This window comes from Camelus ferus, chromosome 16 (genome assembly GCF_009834535.1).
Source record: "Camelus ferus isolate YT-003-E chromosome 16, BCGSAC_Cfer_1.0, whole genome shotgun sequence".
Classification (NCBI taxonomy): Eukaryota; Metazoa; Chordata; class Mammalia; order Artiodactyla; family Camelidae; genus Camelus; species Camelus ferus.
In genome coordinates this window covers 40829044-40855582 of record NC_045711.1, presented here as the reverse complement: position 1 = coordinate 40855582, position 26539 = coordinate 40829044, and the positions used below count along the sequence as shown (strand labels likewise).

Genomic DNA, 26539 nt, shown 5'->3' with positions numbered 1-26539 from the left:
GGGGAGAGAGGACATATGGAGAAGGCTGTGCTGCTCTACTTAGGGAGCCCTGTCTTCCCCATCACGCCTCCCTTCCTGTCCCTTTAGAATGAATGGGGCTCAAGACTCACCTCCTCAGGGAAGCTTTCCTTTCTAGTGGCCCCCGCCCCCGGCTCTCCCCGTTTCTATACTCTGCCCCCTCAGCACTGGCTCCTGTGAAATGATATTCACGGGCACATGATGATGAGGATGAAATACACAGGGACTACCCCAGAGAGCTTGGGTCCTTCTATGCCCCTCCCCTGCTTCAGGGTGGGCGCCCCCTGCTGGCCTGCTGACCAACCTCAGGAGAAATGGGAGAGAGCCCAGCTCCTGGGGAGCAGGCAGCCATGGCAGGATGCCCTTCCACACCCAGACTCTTCTCCTCCAGGAATGACAGGGAGGGAAGAAAAGGAGAGGACCTCCAGCCCCCTTCTCCTCACCCCAGGGCACTGAACCAAAGCCCAGTGTCTAGGAGAGGCCTCTGGTGGGAAGAGCTCTCTCCCACCCCGTCCCAATCCCTCACCTCATCGTAGAATATGCAGGCGTGTTTCCCGGACACGTAGTTACAGTGACCATAGTTTGTAAGGCACACGTCCATGTCAGCTCCTGCAAGGTGGCAGGAGGAGAGGAAAAGGAAGGCAGAGAATAGACTGTAAAGTGTATGTTATGGGGAGGTAAGGCAGGGAGAGAGTTAGCTTCTGGGTGGGCACTCAAGGGGCAGGCAGCTCAGGGCCCTCTCCTTGTAATTTCTGAACAAAACTGATGTCTTTCCAACCCCCTGCTAAAAACAGCTGTCCCTACCAGCTGATCTGCTTTAGAACATCTGCTGCCCAGAGGGGAGCAGTGAGCTACTGAAGAGGATGGGTATTTCTATGAGAGCACAACATGGGGGGCAGAGCCCACAAGTCATATCATCTGAAAAAAGAGACATTTCTAGACCAAAGGCTCATCTGTCTGTCTGTACAAGATACAGGGTGAACTAAGTAAAGGTTAGGTATGTGTGGGTCCCATCACTTTTTCAAAGACCTCCAGAGACAAAGCATTTCCCCCTCTCCTCAGGTACTTCCTGCAGCGTTTAAAATGCCTCACCAAGCACCAGTCAGAGCTGACTTTCAGCTTTCCTGATGCCACACTGGGAACAAAGCAAAAGGGCCTGAAGCAGGGAAGACAAGCAGTTGGTAGTCTCCCTTCTTAGTCCCTCTTGTCCAGACATGGAGAGGCTTCCCTCCCCCTTTCTAGCCTCTGTGGGTAAAGGTGTCAATCTTTAGGGCCAAACAGATTCAGCACCAATCCGAGCTGGCTCACCTGTTCCGATGTAGAGGGTTCGATAGCACATGTTCACAGCTCCTCCCAACCCTAAGAGAGGGTAGAACACAGCTCGGGCCTGTACCTCCTTTCTCTGCGCTACAAGACAAACACAGGGATGTGACCATTCAGAAACAGAATCTGGGACCCAAACACAAACCAACAGAACCTGCAGCTCAAACATAAACAAACAGAAACTGGACATTTGGCTCACAGCCTGGAGAAATTAATCCCACTGGATGAATCCTCTTTCCAAACTCACATCTGACTGGGCTGTTTCAGGGTGAGGATTTTTTCCCTTACTATAGCATTTCCCACATGTGGTAAGAAGGATCATCGTTGTAGATGGCCGTGGAATTCAAGGCTGATGGCTACTAGTTTGTCAGGGATATACCAACTGATAATGTAGGGAGGCTGTGCCAAAAAACAAGGCAGACTAATGTTTCTCTAATTTTGAATATGAATCACCAAGGGATCTTGTTAAAAGGCAGATTCTGATTACACAGGTCTGAGGTGGGGCCTGAGCTCTGCATTTCTGACAAGCTCTTAGGTGATGCTGATGCTACTGGTCTGGAGACCACACTTTTTAAGCATCAAGGCTTTTGGTGGCTAATGCTCAAAGGGATATCCCTTTGGGAAGAATTTTCAGGAGGCTACCCCAACTGTTACTCTGTTTCTCACCTTGAACTTGAAAAACTTCCTTTTGGGAAACCCTTCTAACTCAAGTATTTGAAAGCAATCGAGCAGAAAGCACACCACATATACCCAAAGGCATTCACAGCTGTTTTCTGTGTCTCAAAGTGGGTGTGTATGAAAGAGTAACAGCAGACTTTCCTGAGTCTGATCTGAAAGCTGTGGTTGCCATCATGTTTCTGCTTTCTGTAAAAGAAACCGTGGTGCTTTATTAAGCCCGTTAAAGGCACATGTGGAGGGTTGAGATGCTGAAAGCTGACTTGCTCCATGGAGGGGAGAAGGCTGTTCACACACACAAAGGGCAATCTAACGGCGTGGTGTGGCGGCAGACGTGGGCGTGCGCACCTTCTGTGTGGTGCCCTCCAGAAGCCAGCGGATGTGCCCCGACACTGCCCGGTGAAGCTTGGACCCGGGAGGGGAAAAGCTGATGTATTCTCTGCAAGGCCAGAAACTTGATCAGCTTCTCGTCCAGCATATTTATCTCGATTTCTATTAACCAAAGAGAAAGATTAAAAAGCTGCTGAGGAGGAAATGGAATGTGGAAGTAGTGAGGGTCAAAGAGCAAATATTTCAGCATTCCTAAAATCCAGCCAAGTGATTTTTCTCAAACAGCACAGAGTACAAAGTGGTACAAGGACCTGGAGCTGAGAACTAGCATCTGCAGTGAGAGACTGGCCCCAAAGCAGCCTGTGCAGATGCCTCCTGCAGTGGGGTAGAGCCGAATATTAAAGTGGTCCTAGAAAGGGGGAGCAACACAACCACCTGCCTGCCCGTGGCGGAGGGCTGGGATGTCTGATGCTGAGGCTTGGACTTTCTACCTACCCTCTGTTCACAGAGATCAAGATCTGCCCCAGTTCTCCCTGACTTTAGGGGTTCTCACAGATAAGGTCTCTCCTTGGGAGTGAGGCTCCTCCTGGTTTTATTCTTCAAGTCCAGGTGATCTGCCTAAAGTGATTTTCTTCTCTTCTCACTGGTTCAGGTTGGCTCAGCTCTCCCTTCATCTTTGACTACGTGTACATGTGTGTGAATAAGGCAGAGACAGGAGAAGGGGCTTTCTTTCCCACCCCCACCACCCCGATCAGGCTTCCCTTCTGTCCCTTTTTAAAGAGTTAAATGCTGCACAGGGACAGCAGCTGGTGGTCGAGCAGCAGCTCACTCACTCACCTCCATTGACATCCATAAATGCTCGAAGTGAGTTGGTGAGGTCCACCATGGCAGTAGAGTTGGCTGGGAAAGAGGGTACGGTTAAAGCGCTTCCTATGGATAACGTGCCGGGGCTGACCTTGCCATCTGGGGACGGAGCAGGAAGACTGTTACTTACGTCGCCTGAGGGAAACCCACCGGTCCAATCCCCCACTGCTGAGACAGGTCTGGATTTCGGACCCAAGGTGATGTTCCCTTCTTGATTCTCACCCCATAGGCTCTGGAACTCCTAGAGCTAAAAACGTGTGGTGAGGAAGGGCAGATGGAAGGACAATGCACCCGGGCACGCAGGAGTCTCCAGAGCATCGTGACATCTACTGCTCTGGGGAACGTGGTGGGATAGCTTCATTCCCTGGGCCACGACTACCTCCCTGCTGCCTCTACTCATTCAGAAAGTGGTGCCTGCCCCTGCAATTCCTGCATAATGAAGTTGGACTCACAGGGTGCCAAATCTATCCAGGCTGGTATTAAGAGATAAACAGAATAGGAAGAGAGCCTGAGAGTAGGGGCCATCCTGGGACCAGGGGCCCCCATGCAGAGAAGTCACAGTCACCTGGTTACCGAGACTCCCAGCTGACTAGGAGGCCAGCTTCAGTTCAGACGGGAGAGACCACAGGGGGTTCCAGCAGCATCTGAAACCTGGTTCAGATGCTGGGGTCAGCAACCTTGAGGTTCTGAATGCTGACTGGGGACAACTGAAGCAGGTCTACACCAGGCCAAGTACGGATTAAGGGACTGCCTTTTGGTACGTGGCTCCAAGGCAAGCTTTTGGGCCAAATCAACCTCTGTGGGCATCCCACTCTGCAGCTATTCTGAAAGGCAGTGTTATTTTCTATCCTGCTTTCTGTGATGTAGATGTTCAAATGAGCTGGCTCTGAGAATCTGGATCATGAAACACTAAGGCCATCACCCAAACCTCAGACTGACTGCAGTGGCTCCAGAGAGCTTGTTGGTTTCCTCTAAGGTGATGAACAAAACAGGCAGAAGACTAAGCGTGGAAGGTGTGGGAAATGGGGGTCAGGAGACCCAGGCTACAGTTCCAATCCCAATTGGTAGGTCACCTTAAAAGTATCACTTAAGCTTTCAGAGCCTAAGCAGTCCCACCTATAAAAGCAGGGGGAGGACAGATAATAGAGATCAAAGTCCTCAGAAATATTCACAGGGATATGAGTGCTTTTTGAATCTTAAGCCTTATTTGCCAGGAAGAGGAGGAAAGGCTGAGCAACACTCACCTGATGATGGCGCTGGTGAGCAGAATCGTTGGTTGGCTCCTGTGGCCAAGTTACCATCTCCTGCTGCTTGGGGGGGAGTGAGCACCCGGGTGGCATTTGGGGGTGAGCCCAGTGGCCTTGAATCTGTCAACGGAGGTCCTATCTGTGATTGGACAGTCTTTCTTTGCAAAGTGCTGGTGTTCTCGATGCTGGCACAAGAGCTGGGAATGGAAGGGGGCAGGCTTGGGACAGGAACCAAACTCCTCTGGGGACAAGAGCTGGGGCCAGTGGCATTCTCTGTCTTCACAATGATGCCGACGGTGTGGTTCTGAAGCCCCCCAGCCGCTGGTGGCGTGAGAGGCCGGGGCCAGCCTTGCCGGTGGGAGAGGCCTGGAAGGGGGGTGTTGGCGCCTGGAAGTCGCCGGGGGTCCGTGGAATCAGTGGGGCTGCTGTAGAGGTGTGGGCCATTGGCTTTCACCTCTGCGTTCACTGGCCCGTTGGCAGTCCCACAGGGGGCTTTCTTGGATTTTTCCGCACAAGAACTGCAGCTGATGTCCTCTAGGGTTGGGGGTTGGTGGGGTGGAGAGCAGCTCAGGGAATTCTGGTTGCTAATCCCTGAGGGGCAGGACAAGGGGTAGTGGGAAGGTGTAGGTGCCTTGTCAGCTGTTTGCAGGGAGTTGGTGATTGAGCTGTCAGTCACAATAACAGGCTTAATATCAGCCTTCTCTGTCTGTTCAGAGTCCCAATGCGAAGGCATCTGCTTAGCAGATAAATGTTTCAATATGCTGCACTGGAGCGCAACAACACTACAGAGCCACTGCAACGGAAGGAGAGGAAAGGAGAGGAGGGTGAGAGGCCTGGGAGGCACTGGTCCTTCCTGCCACAGTGGCCAGGGCTATAGCAGAGCTGACAAGCACTGGTTCTGAGATCCCATCGAGAATGCCCAGACAGGGTGTGCTTGACTCCTGAGAGGATTCTGTTTCCATTCCCAAGCAAGGCTTGTTGGTATGCTTGGCAGGTAACACCCTGGCCAGCAGAGCTTGGGATTCCCATTCTGACTCTGCCCCTAAGGCTCACCCTGTGACCAAAAGTCAGCAAGTACCCCAGTGCCTGCAGTGTGTCCAGCACTGTCACCTAACCTCTCTACAGGTCTACTAATCTCTTTCTACAAGACAGATTTGCCCATCTCACAGCACACCGGGGGACTGATGGAGAGAAGCAGACCAGCTGACTCTAGTTCTTACTTGACTCAGGAGCTGAGCCACAGGTTCTCTCCAGAATATTCAACTCATGGGGGAGGGAGGGAAGGGGAGTCCCAGAAGATAGACACTGAGGCTACTTTCGTTAACAGCTGTGGTGAGGTGGAAGAAAGATTGGATTTAGGATCCCGGCCCTGCCTTCACTCACCTCTTGCTGCTCTGCCTGGGTGGCTAAGTGCTCAGAGTTCAAAAGGTGCATCTGTGATTCCTCAGGGATCCCATTGCAGATCAGCTCCCCATCCCGAATGGCCGCAGGTGCAATGAGAGGAGGTGGAAACTGATACTGAGATTTTATAGCATCAGGAACCTGTTTAGGATAGACAGAAGGAGGAAGGAGAGGAAGATAGTGCCAACACATCCAGTTGACTCTGCCCTGGCCACACTCTTCTGTTTGCCGTGCTGATGCCTAAGGGACCATCATCCACTCTGGTATCCGCTGGGGACAAGGAGGCTCAGTGGGCTGCTACTGCTCTGTATCTCCATTTCTTTGACTCTGACACACATAGACTAGCCTGAGAAGGCACAGAACTGAAAGAGCAGCCAAGTCCCCCACTTTTCTTCATCAAGGACTAAGGCCTGTGGAAATTAGGCCTTCTGGCATGCTGCCTTCTGCTCTGGCCTAAAAAGTGTCTAAGACTGACACTGGACAGGGCTTCAGAGTGGTACTCTAGGATCTTACTGCTCAGCCCCAAGTTTGGGAGGTGAGTGAGCTGCATCTAAGAGATAAAAGTTAAGTGAGGTCACATTCACAGTGGAACTGCTCCGCGTGAGGCCCAACTCATGATAAGCACTCAATGTCAGTTTCCTTCATCCATTCATTCATGACTCATGAAACAATTGAAGACCTCTTTGCTGCACAAAGACAAAAGACACACTCTGAATCACACCATGTAAGAATGAAAGAGCCACACAAACAAAGAGTCATTCATACATTCAACCAACATTTATTGAACACTGCCTGAGTCTGGGCACTGTGCCAAGTCCTAGAGATCCAGAGGTGAACAAAACTTAAGCCTTGCCCTAAAGGAGCTCACAGTCTAGTGGAGAGATAAACACAGAAACATTACAATACAACGTAATGGGTCCTAGAAGAGAGGTATGTCTAAGGAGCAACAAAAAAACGGGAGAATGCTTACTTCTGTCTGGGGGGTAGGAGTTTGGGATTAGGGAAGATTTTACAGGAAGGCAGTATTTGAGCTGAGACTTTAAAATCAAGAAGGAATTTCCAGGCAGACAAAGGGAAAATAAAGGCAGGGGAGCAGCATGTAAGGCACAAAGATGTGAAAGCACTTGATAGATTTGGAAAACATTTGAAAACCAACAGATCTGGTGACCAAGTCCTTACGGAAGATAAGGGAAGGAGAGCTGAAAATTGTTCCCAGAATTTTGGTTTGAGGGAGTGGGTGGAGATTGCTGTCATTCATTAAAACAGGAAACATACAAGGAAGAGCAGATTTGAAGGCAGAAGACTTTTGGTCTTGGGCAGGCTGAGACTGTGGTGTCTGTGAGATGGGCAGGCAGATATGAATCTAGGTATGAGAAGAAAGGCAAGGAATATGGAACTGTGAGTCATCAGCATTAACAGTGGTGGCTGGTGCCATGGGCTTGTCTGTGGTCATCCAGGAATGGGAGGGAGAGGGACAGAGCAGTAGGCTTGCCTAAGGCTGCCCTTGGGGAAGAGTGAAGGGGCAGGGGGAAGAGGAACCTCCAACAAAGATATGAAGGCCTCAGCTGGTTTTGCCTGCACTGCTACACATCAAGGATGAAGGCCAATTCCAGGCAGAGCTGAAACAGTTTTCTACCACCGTCCTCTGATGCTATAGCCCTCATTTCACTATCAAATTGTCTAAGTATAAAATGCTTTTCAGGTAACTCATACCTTTGGATTTTCTTAAAAAATAGAGAAACATTTAAAAAAGGGGAGGAGGCATCATAAAAATAACAGGATTTTATCAAGGCCTCCTGATCTATTCACTTCAGCAGCCACCTCTCTTCCAAATCTACATGGCAAATCAGACAGTCTAGATTACTTTCAGATGTTTAATTAAGGTCTGAGGCATACTACCTCCAATATACTCTACCCCCAATTGAAAACACCATCTAATTTTGGAAAACCGGTGTTTCGACTAAAGCATAAATATTTACACAGTTAAGAGTCTGTTACACAATTTTCAACAGTTAACATCTTGCTAGTGCTCACACCCAACGGAAGTGATAGAAGTGGTGTGAGTGATTTTAAAGTGTGACTGCCACCAAGTGGCCATATTTGGGAACTGTGAGTTTCCACTGGCAAGTGGGACTGTCGGCAGGATTATTTCAAAAGAGAAAAACTGAGTTTATATATGGGTATATAGTGCTGCACTCTGGGTTAAATGAATCTGGTTGGTTTATGAGAAATGGCCTCAATACTACCAAATGCTTTTCAAAGAAGGAAATATTCCTGTTCATCTTGTGGACACACTTAACTATCAAATGCATACAAATGTTAGGTTATACCAATGCCACAATTTTTTGAGTACTGGTGATACATTTACAGCAGCCCAGAAAAGTGGATAGCTCTTCACTTTCCACAAGGCCCTTTGCTTATCATCCCACCTTCACCTCACCAGACAGCCCCAGGAAATTGGCCATCTAACAGAAACAGATGGAGTAAGTGCCAGGTGAGAGGCAGTAACGGCAGGGCATATCTAAGTTTGGTGGGAGGGGCTAAAGGGCTTTATCCTCAGACGTAGAAATCTGGCTGAGTTTGAAGGTCTACTTGGGGGTTTGGACTTCATAATCCTGACCACTATCCTCAAGTATTAAAAAGATGGTCGCATTCATTACTTGCCGAGACACCACAGACAAATCTCAGGGGGTTCAGTCTCCCAATCTGTAAAATTAGGACCATGATCCTCTGTCTACCCCATGAGGGCAGTTGGAGACCACCATTCTGCCTGCACCAGGTTGTGACTCACCTTCAAGCTTCTTCTTTTGACTGACTGGAGCACGCGGCGGTTAGGAGGGTGCTTCTTGTGGATTCGGTTCAGGAAGTCCACTTTGACGACATGCTGTGAAATGGTGTCCTGGAAACGGTCAAACACCTGGCACCGATTGCTCAGCGTCATGTTCTTCTGGTTGAGCTAGGGACACAGCAGATATATTCCTGCCATAAAGCTCAAAATGCATCTCCCTCCCAGCTAACTGTATTCTCTACGTTTAAAAAACAGAAGCCCTCAGCCAAATGGGCTCCTTCCGTCAACACTCCTCAGCCCTGTTCAGTCCAGCAATGGAAAACTGGTATGTTCTCATTCCCTAGAGAGGCTTGAGGGGGACAAGAAATAGGAAATTAGCCAAGAAATGCCCTTCCAAATTCAGCCTCAAGTCCTCTATCCAGCTCACAGGTTTCAGAGGATATGCTGGCTTTGGCCCTAGGGAGCCCTAGATTTCTTTCTAGCAAGGGAATCTCTCCCAATGCAAGCAGAACCGTTGCCTCTAAAGGAGCCTGGCTGAAAGCAGACATCAGCACCACAGTCCTGAATATCCTGCCTTATTCCTCCTCCTTGGTACCAGGGAGCAGTAGTGAACCCATCTGGATATCACAGCCTTGCCCTATAGGAGGCAGAAAACCTCATACTGATCTGAGGCCAAAGGGAGGGAAGAAAAGTTGGTACAGCAGCATACAGAGGCTTAAAGAAACTATGCCACTTTTCCTCTTCTGGTCCCCTACATTTTAATTAAAAGAAAAGATCTGTATGGCAGCTTCCTAATTAGTAAATTAGGAAAAATCCCTAAGTGGTTAATAAAAAATTACCTAATTAATAATTTGTCATCTGCTGGAAAGCTGCTCTTACAGACTCATATTTGGGTAGACTACTCATGGTTGTTTTTTTCTGGTTCAGCAGGAGGCAAAACAAGACACACTGAGCCTTGGAGAGAAGCTTCCTCCCACATAAACCTTTCTGACTGGCATTAGTCAAATGAGGGCCAAACAAAGCTTTTCTCCCATTGTGTAAGTTTATAACTGAGGTTCCTCTCAGTGCAGAGCAGGGAGCACACTGGCATGCTGTAGGCCAGCAGTCATTCTATGGTTATCAGCATTTGATAGACAATGTCATAAACAATTCCCTTTTTAATTTGGAAAGGCTGCTCTTATGAGGGAGCTGCTCTGCCTGAAGCCCTCTCCTATTCAATCTTCTGAGTGACCGTTCTAAGTGCCTACCAGGAAATGTCCTAAACCTCTTTTGGAGACAGTAAATTACAGTCCTCTTCTAGCCCAAGGAAGCAGTCTGGAAAATGTAACCAATCCTCCTGGGAGATAAGATAATAGAACCATCTTATCATTCATTCATTCATTCATTCAACAACTGAACACCTATCATGTGCCATGCCAGGGCCTTTGTAAAGAAAGTAAGAGATGGGAAAGAGCCTCATTTGGTGCCTAGGACACATCAGGTGTTCAATAAATGGATGGTTGTCTAGAATACCGTTATCTGTGTCAATTCTTCAATTCTCCAGAGTTCTGGGCAGTTAAGTGCTATGAGAATAGACATTTAAAAAATTTTCTTAGTTTGTTCCCTCTAAAAATAAGAGGCAGGAAAATATGGAAGCCACTACCTTTGAGAACATTTATTTCCATAAGGCTGGATCTAATACACCGTCCTTTTAGAGGTGTAAAGTCAACTGCTTAATTCACTATAGAAGTTATTCATGAACAAGGAATCACTAGTGAGTTAAGTCTGCTTATGCAGCTGAAACAAGGCATTGTGGGAAAAGGCAAAATGCACAGCTGAGGATGTCAAAGTAATCAGAACTGAATGGGATGGTCTGCAGAAACCAGCATCTAAGAGATTAAAGTGAACTCTGGTACAAAGCTGACTGTACTGCACTTCCTACTGAATCAGTCCATACCCCAGCTGTGTCTACAGAGGAATGAAGGGCACTGCTGTGCTTACCACCACATGTTCGATGTGATTTGGACACATCCATCTGCCCAGGGGCATGGCAGTGAGCGGTGGCTCGAGGCAGTCCATGTGGAACAGGAGGGGACAATAGTCACACTGGATGAGAGGGGCAACGCGGCAACTCCTGCAAAAAAAGAGATGTAGACCATTTCTATGGCAAGATGGGAGAATTCAAACAAACTGCACTGTGGAACAGCCTGCCTCCCTTAATGCTAAGTGTTCTCCCACATTCTCCTCCCCAATGATTCAGTTACATTCACCATTAGGAAGATAGATGAAGTTGGGGGCTACCACCAGGCTCCTCATTATTCTCTCTTCTAAGAGGAATGTGTCTTATAAAGAAGTGAATGTTTATTTGGAGTATAGCTTAAGTGGTTGTCAGAGCAGGAATGATCAATGCTCAGCACCCACTGGGGGAAGACAGCCAACCCTGCTCTGATCTTTCTATTCCTTAAAAGAAAGCAATTACTTCATTAAAAAAAAAAATCACTAGCAACCTTTCCAGAGTCTTATACTACAGCAAGAAAAAGATTTCTCTTCTGCATGAAGTGCTCAGCAAAACTGACAAGTAGGGAGAGTTGTGCCAGGAAAATGATTTTGTATATATTCATGTTAAGCACAGTTCAAGGGAGGGGGTGCAAGCAAATGCCAGTTATGATTTGTAACTGTGATACTCCTCGAGGCCTTAAGATGCGCCGGAGCCTCAGTTTGGGCCTGACTCAGAATTCTGCTGCTCTACTATCTAGTTCTCTGTAGCTTTTGCTGTAGAACATTTTCTTTTTGACAGCGATTTTCTCCTGCTGTCCTGCCCTTCGAACACATCTAAGCGAACAAGTCCAGCTTCAGTAACTGAAGCAGCTGGTTCCTGCCACTGAGGGGATTCTACTTGAAGGAAACCAGTGTCCCAGGGAAGCTACAACTGGGGCAGCCTAGAGCCTTTTGGAAGTCATCCATCCTGATGCTACTATGGAACTTGTACTACTTTTAAATTCCGCTTTAGTGCTTTAAAAATTATCTGTCTTTTCCGGGAACTTCTGTCTCTGCTGGCCACAGTTCTCTCTGCTAGCTAGTCTAAGTATCTTGTGCTTCATTTTAAGTCTAACTCCTCTCGTTCTAGCCTCTACACACACAGTTTACAGCACTTCTGCATGTGATTCTTCAGATAATTTGTTGTTAAAACATTTAAGGCTCTGGTCAATTAGACACTCAGTCTCTTGATACTCGTACCATCAGAATACAGGTTATCTACATTTAACATATATGGTTTGGAAAAGGTGAAAACGAGAGGAAAAAGCATTTGCTGAATATGAGGAAGCGCCCCTTAGTATGGAAGAAAAATACCTGTTACACGTGAAGCAGACTTTGACCGGTAAGGGAACGAGACCATTATGATCTAACTCATGCTGCGTCTTCTTAACATTTTTCCCTGTGGTTTCCTCCTTTCTTCTTCTCTTGCTAGAACCTAGAAGAAAAATTGGTGGTGCTGAACTTTCCCTGGATGCAGAGTTCCTAGCCTGGGATATGGAAACAACAGTATGTCAGAGGAACAGATTTTAGTAAAAGCACATGCCATGGCCTGGACATGGATCTCTTTCTGGGCCCCCTTGGCTGATTTCAAGTGAGGAAAAGGATGAGAAAAGAGGAGAACGGAGACATAAGTCAGAACCATGATCACAGGCCACTTGCTCTGTGGCAGAAATATATCTATATGTTTTACAAACATGAAATGGTCAGAAGCCTAGGTTAGATACTCACGACTTAAGAAATATAAATGCCCATGTCAAATAGTCAACAAAGACTATTCTGTGGAGGTGGCTGAGATAAAGACTATAATTTTACCATATTTTTACAGAAAGCAGAGAAGTTTTGATTTTGTATGCATCCTACGGACTAGTAGGTTTCTTAACCCTGCCAATTTCACTTTCTCTGGGAAGAAGAAAATAAGATCTAGGTGCTTTGTGGTAGCAAGTAGGAGCCATGACTTGATTAAAAAAAAAATAAAAAAGAAACGGAGGGCAATTTGGTAATATCCATTAAAGCTGTAAATGCATAATTTTGACCCAGCAATTCTAATATTAGTAACTTATCCTGGTATACACTCACATGTGTACAATGATATATTTTTTAAGGAGAGGATAATGGACATATATCTGTATTTGCTTATATATGCACAAAGAAATTCTAGGAGATACATAAGAACCAAACAATGGTTATGTGTGAGGGGTAGGAAGGTGGAAATGAGGCCAATGGTGGACAGGGATGGGTGGGAAATTTTTCATTATAACCCTATTTTTTGATTTTTGAACCACATGTATGTATTACCTTTTTTTTTTTTAATGATAATGGGAAAGGTGGAAAGTAGAAAACTGAGTAAGCATTGTAAAAGATAAAATCTTCAAAGATCTCTCCATGAAGCAAGAACAGGAGCCTGAGACAGTGGCTACACTAACAGTGACCCCACAGGCAGCACTGCCCTTGGCTGCACAATAGACTTTGTGGAAGCCAGGTGAGGGAGAAGATATGATGGTCTGGCTAACCTGGTAGTGCAGTGGTACAAGTCAGTTCATTGGGCAACTGAAACTGGGTGGGATTCCGCTCCATGGCAGCAGCAATCAGCAGCTCAAAGGGCCGCCTTAGCTGGGGCTGCACATAGTCCGGCTCTGCTGCCACTGGTTCCTCATCCACGTCAATGATGTCCTCATCGACGTCATTCTGCTCAGAGGTGGGGGTCTCTGTACTGGCATTGGATGTGGGCGTGCCAGGCCGGCTGGCTCTCCTCTCCAGGATCCGGGCATGGGCAATGGCCTTGAGTTCAGTTTTGTTAGCTGATCTGTCCAACAAGTCAGTATCACTGCAGGGGGATGTAGTCCGTTTGCCAGATTTGTCCACCAGTCCATTGACATGGCCGAGCTCCTTTTTCTGCTCTCGTTTCTGTGCAAATGAACAGGTGGGCATCACATAAAGTACCACAAAATAGAAAGGGATAGATGCTACAAAGTCCTGCTAGACCACTAACCAAAATTATTAAAGTCTCTAATATCATAGACTCATCCACCTGGGGACTTGCAACACTGGTCTGCTGAAGTTGACAAAGCTATAGCTGAACTAAACTAAAGCTGGCAAAATCATTGCAGCAGGGAATCACCAAAAAGTACAGAAAGTTAAAAACAATTATACAAACCACACATCATTTACTCTAAGTCATCATATGAACAATATCTCTACACAAGGTACAGGGGTAAAGGCATTCTCACAGTGAGAATAAATTCAGACTAAGTGACAACAGTGACAATAACATAAGAGAATCAACGCGATCATCATACTTTGCCTTGGAGTGTCCTCTTAAAACCTCCTGAATGGTTTTAAGCACTTTGCTCAAAATAGAGAAAAGTCTGCAAAAGTAAAGGTAAAAAGGGCAAGCAGAGCTCCCTGTCCAGGGAGGCTGGGTGCTGGCATGCAAGACAAGTGTACTGCAAGGTGGAAGGGTCGTGTGAAGGGCAGCAACCACTGTATCCAAGAATGGTGGTTTTCAATGTCTCAAGTTTAACTAGAACTCTGAAAGTGACACTTCTTTGAATGGGAAGGTGGAGAAATGGAAAAAGACTAAGTGTACTCAGTAGGACTAGATGACTGATAACACATTTTCCTCCAGGGCTCCAAACGGAGTGGTCAAACGGAGGTTTAGCACTGGTCTCCAGTCAGGAGACCTGGGATCATGTCCCAGTTCTGCCACTGATTCCCTATGACCTTGAGTGACTCAGGCTTGTGGGCAGGAATTTCTCTATGTGTAAAGTGAGACTGGTAAAACCTTTCTTCTCCTCCTCACAGGGATACGGCAGAGATAAGGAATATCACATGTATGAGAGGGACGGCTCTGAGTTGGGGGAAGACCTAGCCTCCACTAGGAATAAGATCTGAACATCAGAGGTTGATGAGGCCCACAGGACGTATGATTTCAATCGATTTCAGTGTGACTACAGGAGGCCAGAGGGGTGCAGAGGGCAAAGGGGTGTAAAGGCAGATTTGACACTAGGAGGCAAAGACATCCACCTGAGGGCAGGTCAGAGTGGCATTTCAGGAAAAGCACACTATGTTAAGAAAAGGCATACTCTAATCCCCAGCAAGTAGTTCTGTTTCTAGAAAACTGATGCTGAGGTAATAGAGCTTTAGAGTAAGACAAAATTTGGTTGAAATCTTGGCTCTGTCACTTCCTTTCAGTACTTGGGAAAGTTCTACATTTGCGAACCTTAGTTTCTTTTTAAAACGGAAATACCACCACCAGCACCCATTGTTGGCTGTATGGATTAAAATGAGATATCACATGTAAAATACCCAACTATGATGAGCACTAAAATAATCTTAGTTCCTCTTTTCCACCCTCTTTTTCTGGCTTTACGTTTTCTCCTTCAGCTGTTCCCAACCCTTTCAAGTCCAGTTTCTTTGAGTGGTAAGTTTCTGAAAGGCCTCTTGGCTGGGAGGTACCTCTAACTGGTCCCACTCTAACTAGGGACACACAAGTAGAGATCCTGGGAGGTGGACAAGCTGGAGGACACCCTGGTGTATGAACTTCAGAAGAAATCAAACTACAGCTGTGGTTAAGGTGGTTGACCTGGACTTGGCTTGCTTTTTAATAGGAACCCTTATGCACACATTGAAAAATAGGGTCTGCCTGTTTACCTTCTTCTTAAAGGCTGAAAACTGTTACATACATAAACCACAATCTCTGAATCATCTCATCCTGTTTCTGCAACCAAGGAAGTCATCATTCATTGTGACATCATGTTGAGGGGCCAGGAAAACAGAGGTGATGTCACAACAATGCAAAGTTGTTTGGTGTTTAATTAGTGTTGCGGGAGGGAAGAGAGTGGTTTACAATTCACAGGTGAATTCTAATTCACAGCCTGTAATTTGAGGATTGGGTCCCTCATAATCTGAGTGGAAACACACCTACTTCCTTTTTCGATAAGGGAGAATTTAGCTTTTGCACCCCACAAAAGTACTCAAAGTAGAAAATAATGTTCTCAAAGCCAGTACTGAATGACCAAAACCAAAGGAAGGGGAACTAAAGAGAGGTTAGGCAACCAGGGGTACAAGTGGGTCAAAGTCCTCTTCACCCCATACACCTGGCCAAGCCTCTGGGTACCAGCGACTTATTTGCCTTAGGGTGAGGGAAATCCTTTTTCCATCAAGCTGGAGAAGCCGCCTTCTTCTTCTTCAGCCACTCTCAGCCATGGATATAGCTGCCACATTCAGGCCTCTTATCAGGAGGTCTACAAGATCAGACTACTCCTGTCACTAGCGACTGGACATGGCTCAGTAAATTAACACACCTCTTCTGCCCATTTCAGCAGCCCATGTTTGGATTTTAGGCCCTACTGGATTCCAAACAGTCACCATGGGGAGAGTGAGGGTGATCCAGGGCTGGAAGAGACAAGAAGGGACGAAAATGCCTTCAGGGCCAAGTCGTCTTAGCTCTAGAGTATCAGTGCTCTAGATCTGGCATTCTGAGCAAAGCTTTCAGAAAGCAGCATTACCTTTCGGCGAACAGTGCACCGGTGACACATCCACTCCCCAGGAGGCAACATCTCTTCACTCAGTGGAGGATTACTGCAGGGAAAAGACAAGGGCAAGACTAAGTAACTAACCCTTTGATGCATCAGGGAAAAGATTAGCTAGGTCTGGCACAAAGCCACATGTCCCTCAACTCCTGTTCTGGCCAGTCCTGCAGCACTCCTTGGATTCTGTCATCCTTCAAAATGCTTACTGAGCATCATTTACAATAACCTAAGGACTGGGCATCCCTTCTTCCCATATCTTTGAAAAAGAAGCCAAATCCAGAACTTAGGGAAATATATAAAGAACCAGCTTGGAGCCTTGAGAGTCACTCCCAACTCTGCACCATGCTACTAAAATCACTGAGAGAGGTCCTCCACAGTCATTCAAAGTCTGCCAGTGTATAAGTCCAAGCTCTTCCATCTGCTGTTCAAAGTCCTCTCTCTGTAACATGGTCCCCCTTCCATCTCTCCAGGCCCCCTTCAGGTACCTTTCCCCCTAGTCAAATTGAAGACTTGCTATTTCTTCCCCGGAACACTCTTTCCACTGAAAGCTATGCATGTCAAAACCCTATTTATCCATTCTGTAAGGCCTGCTTCAGTCAGTCTATGGAAGATTAAAATTCTTTGCTACTCTTTCCACCCAGAAGTAGTCCATTTCCGCCCTCTTGAATTGGGCTTGTCTTATGACTTGTTTGACCAACAGAATGCAGAAGAGGTGACAATGTTATAACTTCTATGGCTGGATCTTAAGAGACCTGTAGATTCCATTTTTATGTGCTTGGATGTTCCATATCAGAGCCTTGCTCTCATGATGAGAGGTCACACAGAGGAGACTTAAGGCACTCCAATTAAACTCTAAATCAAAAGCCAGCACCAACAATTGCTATGTGACTGAGTCATCTTGGATCATGCCAGCTCAGATGAGCCTCCAAATAACTGTAGTCCCATATAACAACATGTGAACAGGAAAACCACCCAGCTGAGCCTAGTCTTCATGCAGATTTGTGAGAGGTAATACCTAGTGTCCATTTTAAGCCATTGAATTTTGTGGTAGTTTGTTACTCAGCAACAGATAACTGAGCACAGCTCTTCCATGTGCTCTTCCCAGATTACTCACACATCCTGGACCTCTGGCTGCATGGTTTTGTATTATTTTGGCACTTATTGTGCTTTCCCTTATTTCTCACAATTCTCTTATTTCTTATATTAGAGGAACCAAGAGAAGGATTGGATCTCTTTCCACTTTGTATCTTTATAATATAGAGGTTGCACACATGATAGTCACTCAGTAAGTCATTCAGTAAGTCAATACTGAATCAAAATTAGAGATGTATAGGGTTGGCTTTACTGATCCTCCAGGTCACTAACTTCCATTAAGGTTATACCAAGAACTATATGAAACTTTATTAAATCCTTGAGCAGGTCATATAATGTCTACACAGCAGTGGTTCTCAAAGTGTGGTCCCCAGACCAGCAGCATCAGCATTACCTGAAAAGGTACTAGAAATGCAAATCGAGGCCTCACTCTAGGTCTACTGAATCAGAAATTCTGGGAGTGGGGCTCAGTAATTCGTTTTTAACAAGCTCTCTTGGTGATTTTGCTCAGTACCAAAGTTTGAAAACCACTGCTATACAGAATAAGTCTACATTTATGCTTGAGAAATTCTTACATTTAGTTCCTGAGAGTCACCTACTTGGAATGGTATGGAAGAAATTTTTCTCCAAAGTATAGGTGAAATGCTAAAAAGAAGATATATTTTATATACTCACACACATATATTTATGAATATATGTGGATTATGAATATGTAAGGACTCTCCTTTAAGTCCCAGGGCTTAATGCTCGGCTACTTTACCATTTCTACCTAAAACAGTATTTGGCTTGACAAATTTTCCTAGCTCCTGCTTTGCCAATGCATCCCTGGAACCCTGAGCATACATGTCAGGATGTCCACCAAGCCCTCACAGCTCACTGCTTCCTATCCTTTCTGTTTCCTTGGTGGAATCTCAGGAGGAGCCTTACCAGGAAGCAGAAAACTGGAGGCACACTGGCCTACTGGGACAGGTCTTCAAACCCTGGAGGACCACAGGAAACGTCACTGTAAAGTCTCCCTTGTTCTCTCCAATATATTTCTGCACAGGCTACATCTAAACTAATGAAATGCATGTATGTTCTTTGCAAAGGCCTACAGACTCCACTATGCTTCAGCAGCAATCCTTTTAAAATTAACCCTAAAAAGGCTGTCATTTCTGATTCTGTTTTTCACCATTTCTTCTCATCTGCCTACTGGTTTTGTGTTTTGTACCTACCCTACACCAAACATGTAAAGCAGAGAAGGGTGAGGCAAGGTGTTAGTGGCTTAGATCTTTTACCAAGATGTGAATGGCCCCCTGGCCACCCTTCCGGCTTCCCTCAGTCTATTCTCAACCCTGCTGGCAGAGTAATTCTGCCACAATTCCAATCAGATCAGTCACCTAATTAAAAATCCATTCAATATTGCCCCTACCCCATTCATTACAGGATAAAATTCAAGCTCCTCAGTAATGCAGGTAAGACCCTTGAGGCCAGAACCCCGCCCCTTTCTCCATCTCCATTAGTCTGGTGGCTCCCTACGCAGGGCCATACTGTTTCTCAACCCTGTGTCTGCTCATTCCAGAGCTGCTACCCACAGCCATAAAAGCTGTGCCCCACTCCTTCACTTGGTGGACTCCTTTATCTTTTGGAGCTCAAGTCAGGTATTACCTCCAGGAGTCTCCTGGTTCACTATAGCACTTCTGTGCCACACTATACTGAACTATTGTGGACCCGAATCTCCTTCTCTGCCTCATTTATCTCTGTACCTCCACACTCTGCATAATGCCCGGCACACAGTAAGTACTCAATAAAGCATTAAAGAATGAAGGAGCACTAAAATAATGGACTTCTAAGAAGTGACTATAACCGGCCCCGTCCCCCAAGTCATGAGGTGAGGCAAGGCAATGCCGTTGGTCAGACATTTGTCTTGGTGGTTAAATCACATATGAAATTACTTATGTTTTCTGTCACAAAACAATAAGACAACAGAGTCAAAGTCCATTCTTGCAAACCTGAACTTCATACTGTACCACCCCACCCTACTTATTTAAACACTCTTTAAACAAGTTGATTTCTCGTTTCTCTTTCTTAACACAGGGGTAAAATGTTTAATGTCTGTATTAAGAGACTCTCAAAAGTAGCTCCTGGTTTGATCACTTTTAGAGATACCAAGTTTAAGAACACAGGTTTCTCACAATTCCAGATTATGGTCATAGGCTTCTCTCATCTGCTCTAAGGTGTGGGATGAGGGCTGTGAGTTTAGGGAGTCGCAGGGAAGTCAGAGTGTCAGAGTATTGTCTCCAGGATGAACACAGAACATTTTAAAACAGCGAGACCTTGTTGGGATTCTCCTGCTTTCTTAGAGATAAAATATGCATCTTGAAATAAATTTGAAAATACAGTATTTTGAAAGGAGGCAGTAACATCTAAGATGGGATGGATAGGGAAGGAGGGTCTATGTTTCTTGAAAATGATCATCACAGGCATAGCTGGAACACAGGAATCACCCCTCTTAAAGCTTTCTCATGATGATATTTCTTTCCTCTTTGCTCCTAGCAATTCCTTTCAAGCTATTTAGAAGGCAGTTTTTCCATTCAAACATCTAGAGGAAAAGGATTCATGAAATGGCTCAAGGGAAGACAAGCTGCCATTGGGGCAATAAGCTCAGGAACTAGTTCTGAAAGAGGCTGTTCTGCAAACAGACTAGTTTTGTTCCGTATCAGAAATACTGCCAATAGAGAAAGGATTCCAGGGAGAAAGGAGATTCTGCAGCTTCTGTGTACTTGTATACATCCTGAGGACTTCTCCACCTCAGCCGACCATCTTAAAGCTCCTTCCCCTAGAAGAATGGTGTTCTCATAAGTTAAATGCACAACTCTGAAACAATTATATGCATGCTAGAGTCTTTAAATCATGGTATGCCTGTCAAGAAAAACAAGGCTGTCGTAGCTCCCTCTCATCCCCATACATCAATGAAGACAGGGTGTTGAGGGCCATTCTCTACAAAAGGAAATCATTAAAGATTAAAAAAGAAAAGTCAGGTAATGCTGAAATTACTCTATCAGAGTTTCCGCTGCTCAGCAGTAAAAACCATGACAACATTATAATGAGCCAGTATTGCTTGTAAAGACATCAATATGCTTCCTAATCACTAAAGCTTAGAAACAGCAGAGTGATAATCTCATCTTACATCTAGATAGTGTATTACAGTTCACAAAGTGTTTTCACAGACGCTCTTATTTGATACTCACCATCGTACACGTGAGAATTAATTCTTATTCACATCATACAGGTATCTCTACGGCGACTTATCTAAAGCCATGGAGCCAGAAAGCAGCAGAATTAGAACTCAAATCAGTTTCCTGGTTCTTCCAAATCTTGGGCCCAATTGTTTTTAAGGAACCTTTGGTAGTTCTCTCATTTCTGCGGAACACAGTGGAGTATCCCAACAGGGTATCTTCCTCAACCTCAAGGTTGAGCATTTACTTCTACATCAGTCAGTATTTATTGAGTTCCCTCCCACTGCTTACTAACCAATGCCTTACTAACCAATACTGGAGGTATTTTGCTAGAGGAAGGACACAAAGCAAACAAGTTATGATCTACTCCATCAAGAAACATTGCCTTTAGGGAGAGAGGACCAAAGTCATTCATCTACGCAAGCATTTACTGGACACTTATGCAAGGCAACGTTCTAAGTGGTGAGATTTCAGACAAGGTCTTGCTCTCAGGGATCATAGGCTAGAGACAATATATAAAATGACAGTTGGTAATGAGACCACATATGATCACCTACAAATTGATTCTTGCCATACAGACTTCTAAGACTCAACTGCTTATGAATGGCAGACTCAACCTAGAGTCCCAGAAGTTTGGCCATTTGGTACCTGAAGGTGACAGTGGCCTCTTCCTGACCTCTTCTACAATTCAGCATTTGCTATTCAGCAAATAGTAACTCAGCCAGTGATCCTTTAAAGATGGTGAAGTTGAGGAACTTGCGGGTTCGTGAGGAGACTAGTTTTAGAAGCAGGTATATTTCTGTATTTTGAAAACCCACCTTATAAAAGGAAGGTTCTGGGAGTGGAGACATTTTCCTGGGAATGGAGGCTAAAGTCTACCTAGAGCACAACAGTCTTTGAACCTTTAGATTCCTTCTGAGAACCATCAAGTCCTTGGAAGGAAGGTGAGCCCTGGAATAGTCGTCTTCTGTACAAGAGCTGGCTTGTCTTGGAAAACTGGTAGTTCTTTAGCCAACAGGCCAAGAACTTCTACTTTATTTTCTGCCTTCAAAAGAACATGGTTTGCAGCGCTTCAAGACAGGCACCCTTCACTGCAGAGAACAGAACGCTCTGTCAGCATGGAGCTCCTGCAGAATATCTTCCCATCTTCCCAACTATGGATGTTTCCTTCCAGATCGTCTGTTAAAAAGCCCTGGTCTGCAATCCCTGGCCAGAAAGTGACTGTTCACTCCTCTCCAACTCGCTATTTATTTTAACCACTACCTGATCTTAAAGACATTGTTAGCTACAAAATAGTTCATAACAACAGGGCTCTAAGTCTTCAGAGATTGTACAACTGAAAGAGAAGCATCTCAGAGTTTGGTGTGGTGTAGTGAGGCGTGAGAGGGCCCATAAACTGTTAACAGTAACATCTACACACAAACCAACTGAAAAACTGGTCAAAGACATTAATTTTTTCAAAATGAAGACTCCTAAAACTAACCTCTGCAGCAGGACTCGAGCATCTAGACTCCTATAAGCAAATCCAAATAATCTGTCTCTATTGCTGATGAGGGTGTCTAGATTGGTCTATTTCTGGAGCCATCAAAGAGAAAACCACACACACACACACACTCTCTCTCTCTTTCTCACACTCTCTCTCTCAGCTCACTGTAATGCCTGCACTGACAGATCTCTCCGTGTCAAAGATTCAAAGCCTGGAGCCAGATGATCCCGACTTAACAGCCAAAGGACGGAGTCCAGTTTTAACTTAGAATGCCTCTTTCATTCACTAATGAGGCTGCAGCTCACCACTGCAGGTGGAAGATGTTGGTAGTTGTCATGGTTCTTGGCTCTCTAATTAAGAGGATCTATTTCTAGTCATACACCAGTGCGGCTGATCTGAGTCTAACCTCACTCATCTCCCTCGCCTATTAATACACGTGAACCTGCAAGACATTAACATTTACTTCAGATTTAGTCGCCACCAGTGGGACCTGTTGCTCTATAGCTCTGTGTTAATTATCCATCCAGCACAAGCAGTTTTTCAATATGGAACTGGAACGGAGGGGGGGAGGGGAAGAAGAGAACAAAGGGAGGAGGGGAGAGGTGGAGGGAGAGGGAGACAGGGAAGCAGAAAGACTGCCTTTCATTTCACAGACCTATTTTATTACAACAAGCAGATAAAAATGATGTTGGGCTCTGGACCTTTTTAAAAAAATATGTTAAGTTATTGATATATGGCTTGCAACTGTCTATCCAGCTAAGTGACAATGCCATTTAAAACTTAAGCCAAAGGTGGCCAGAGACATGAAAATATCACTTAATCAAATTAAAAGCATTGGTGTTTGTCTTAGGACAAAAGGAAGCAAATGGATTAAAAAATACTTAAGAAAGAACTTAAGTTCTAACACTATCTTCTCATCCTGGACTGACAAAATATTCTGTTTAATACAAACACTTAATAGGAACACTATGTGCAAACAGCGTATCTGTACACAATATACCAACAGCCTTCCACTCACATTTTCTTCTAAAAGAGGCCAGTCGAATGAACTGGTTAGGGTCCCTCCTGTCACAACCCATCATGCTCCAAGAATCAGAAGCTCTCTAGCCATATACGGTTGTTTCAGCTGAAATAAAATACCAGACTAAGAAAGATTTCACTGCCCACCCCCCACCCCCCATCATCTGTATGTCCCCTCCCCCCTTTTTTGGTAGGGGTAGGGTGGTTCAGCAAGCAAACAATAGCACTGAGCAGTTTTGATTTTTAATTTCACAGTTCATGGGTCTCATCCATCCATGTGAGGTCCACTACCAGATAAAAATCCTGCATTTATATTTAACAGCTCTGTGTAAGACCAACTGCAAGAGACAATACAAGCTCACATCAGGCCTACACTCCCTCAGACTGGCCCTGCTGTCCTTGGCCAGCTCAGGAAATGTGTTGGTACTAGTCAAAATGGGGAGGGAAGGTGATCGCTGACAGGACCACAATCATGTCTCAGCCTCCTAGCAGCCTTCTTGATCTATAAAGGCTCAAGAAATAAGCCTTTTATAAATTGAAATCAGCTTCTGTCCTGGAAAAGCTAAGAGGTGCTGGGTAGTTTAATTTAAAAATACCTTTCTAAATTTAAATTAAAAGCTGTGTTAATAATACCCAAATTTAATAGTTTATGTTTTGAGGGAACAAAATTTAATCAAATTCAAATGTCTGCAGGTACAGTAAGCTTCCTCTGAATACTTGTGTGGAGCGGGCATTGGCTTTTGCCTTCATGCGTGGCCTAATATTCAAAGGCAGAGAAGATGGTCATATTGAAGGATACTGGAGAGATGAAAGCAGAGAGAAAGTTCATAGGGCCCATGAAACTTAATCCTTTACCCTCCTTTATCCCAGCTACTAACTCAAATACAGCTAATGCCACAAAGTACATAAAAAGTACAAGGACTGCTGGTTTTTTCATGCAAAGTCTTAGTAGCTGTGTTAACAAGGAGGCCAACAAAGTGCCAGGCTATCACAAATGCCCCATTGAGAAACTTAGCTAGTTGCGTCACTTCCACAGGCATACAATCCTTTCAAATTAGCCGACTGTGCCCCCCAGTTTTATTGCCTTCTATGCAGAGCTGGCTTGGGGCATCCTCCCAGTGAAGACACCTGGAGAAGAGGGTTACGAGTTAGTGCAGGGAAAGGAGGAGGGATGGAGGATAGAGTACCAACAGTTATACCAGGTGTTTGCCTGTTAACTTTTCTACAAGCCAACTCTAGATGCCACAGGACCTGATCAGGAAATGTGCTGGTACTAGTCACTGATTTGGCTATTCTTACAATCCTGGCTTCTTTACAATGGAAAATGAGCTGGTTGCAAACATTTAAAAAATTGGCTTCACTCATTCACTTTATGATGGTTGCTGGAGCCCACCTGTTTTGGAAAAGAGTAAACATTCTGGCCTCAGCAGTCACTTTCTAACACTCCCAGGGAACACTCCATTGGAAAGAAGAACCAACAATTTTAATTGTGTATTTGGTAAGACTCTCAGAGGTATGGAAAACTGGGTACTGTTCTGTGGCCAAATTTTAGAAGACTATCAAGAATAAGAAAGTAGCCAGGCCACACAACTCAGAGAATCTGGACCAGTTTACATCCTATGGATATTGGACCTAAAATTCTATAAAGGCTGGGAAAAACTAAAAACAATAACATCTTAAGTGTAGGGAGAATTTCTATTTGAAATCCAACTAAATGTAGAGAGCAGGTTTCTACATAAGGCCCAGCTGCTTTTCCCTAAGGAGGATTTCTGCTTCATTTACTCTCCTCTGACAGGGTCTTCTTTTGAAAAGAAAAAAAAAAAGCTGGGAGAATAATGCTACTATTTGGGCCAAAACAGCACAGGGCTTATTCCCCACCTTCTTTTACCCTTGCCCTCCCCCTCCCCCAATTTTACTCAGAAACCTCAAAGCTCCCCTCCCTACACGACTGAAGTAATCTCCTGGGCATGCTGTCAAACTGTGCTGTCGTGGTTTGATGCCACAGTTAAGTGCTGACTTGGGCTTCTGAAGGCTTCCAGTTATACCCCTGGTGACCTATTTAGGAGCTGAACATACTTCTCAGAGACAGAGCGCCATGATTTTCCCCTTCAGCCCTCTTTTCTCTCAGATGGTCCCTCACCGAAGAACAATCACCCTGAAGGCCTGAATGTGCACACACAAATGGTAAGATCTGCAGAAAGCTGGTATGTAGCAAGCATAAGAGCCTCGGACATGAGCGCTTTCCCATAACTTAAATAACCTGCAGACACTTTTCTTACTATTCAGCTTCCTTCAACACCAACAAACTGTAGACTAAAGTCAAAGATATCTGATGTCACGGAATTAGGCCTTAGAATTAAGTTAGAATGGCTAAGTGTCATCTATGCCAGGCAAAACCACAAGGACTACCAAGGAGGGCTAAAGCAAGACAAAAATAATTCTCCCTCCACTTAAGATGTTCTTTCAAAAAAAAAAAGAGGCAAGATTAGGAAACTTAAATACAGCAACCTATGTATAGAACTGTGAAAAGTTATAGGTTTAGATACACTTAATGAGATTAATGTAGTACAATTTTTGTAATGAATTCTGACCAATAATTGATGATTATTAATGGAAAAAGTTCACTGTAGAGCCTCCGTCTAATGTTTCCAGAGCTTTGTTAAAACCAAGAATCAGTAGAACTCCATCTGACAGTTCAGTGAACATGGGAATTAAAAAGCTCCCAGTTCATCACAGGAGCCCCGGGCTGGTGGAAAGAACAGTAATAGCTCCACATTGCCGTTTTGTGATGTAGAGACTCATCTGAACTCACTTGAAGTTTAGTGTATTTCATTAGGTTCTCTGCTCCATTCTTTGCACAAATGCAGACAGGAGAAAAAAATATCCAACATCTCTCTGAGGATCACAGCTGGATAAAAGCCTGTAAGTGTGCTTGTGCTGCCACAAACAGGGTTCCACCCTGGAGCTCAACCTTGCTAGTAATTCTGAGAGGTTCCTCCTTCTCTGCCTGGCCTAGAGGTAAAGTGATGTCTTTGGGCTATGGTTAAACTCAAACCCTGCAGAAAATCCTCTCCTGCTCACTCTAGCTCATTTCAAAAAGAGCCTCATGCAGAGCCCAAATCAGTGGGAAAGACCAACACTAGCTTCAGGCAGAGTTATCCCCAACTCCGCTGTTACTATGTCTTTAGTCCTTTCAAGACTGGGAAGTATTTCCTGGGAGACACTCTGTATAACTTGTCAGAAAACAGAGGAAGGGCAAAGATTAAACAGCAAAGCGACTAACATACAGGAAAGCAAATGTAATTAGGGAGAAAGGAATGGTCACCATGTTTTGTGTTAACAAGGTACCATCCAGTTGGAAGAACCCAGACTTCATTTCTGCTCCCCAACCAGTGTTTATCTTTGCACATTTCTCATCTGTAATACCACTAAGTATTACGCAGCAGTGAGCAGAGGAAGTGTCTCTGGCTTTCAAGTAGTTTAGTGAGCATTTAGTACATGATTGCAAAAGGGAAAGGAGTAGTTCTTTG

At 45.0% G+C, this 26539-nt stretch overlaps 1 protein-coding gene across 7 annotated transcripts in view; it reads right to left on the bottom strand.

Moving 5' to 3' along the window:
* PHF12 (PHD finger protein 12) overlaps positions 1–26539 on the bottom strand; it is a 36928-nt gene that overhangs the window by 1837 nt on the left and 8552 nt on the right. For 2 of the 7 annotated variants that reach the window (XR_004311782.1, XR_004311783.1), the window contains exons 3-14: positions 16170–16242; positions 13173–13566; positions 11977–12097; positions 10627–10759; positions 8650–8814; positions 5841–5999; positions 4455–5250; positions 3433–3457; positions 3184–3309; positions 2365–2508; positions 1327–1425; positions 545–627 (exon numbers count right to left, since the gene is read on the bottom strand). Coding sequence is in view for 2 of the 7 variants with exons in the window: in XM_032457580.1 (XP_032313471.1) it covers positions 545–627; positions 1327–1425; positions 2365–2508; positions 3184–3309; positions 4455–5250; positions 5841–5999; positions 8650–8814; positions 10627–10759; positions 11977–12097; positions 13173–13566; positions 16170–16242 (2293 nt within the window). In the remaining 5 variants the exon portion in view is untranslated. Of the gene's footprint in view, positions 1–544; positions 628–1326; positions 1426–2364; positions 2509–3183; positions 3310–3432; positions 3458–4454; positions 5251–5840; positions 6000–8649; positions 8815–10626; positions 10760–11976; positions 12098–13172; positions 13567–16169; positions 16243–20515; positions 20581–26539 lie in introns of those variants that run through there. The other 5 variants (XR_004311779.1, XM_032457580.1, XM_032457581.1 and 2 more) reach the window with 4 other exon arrangements.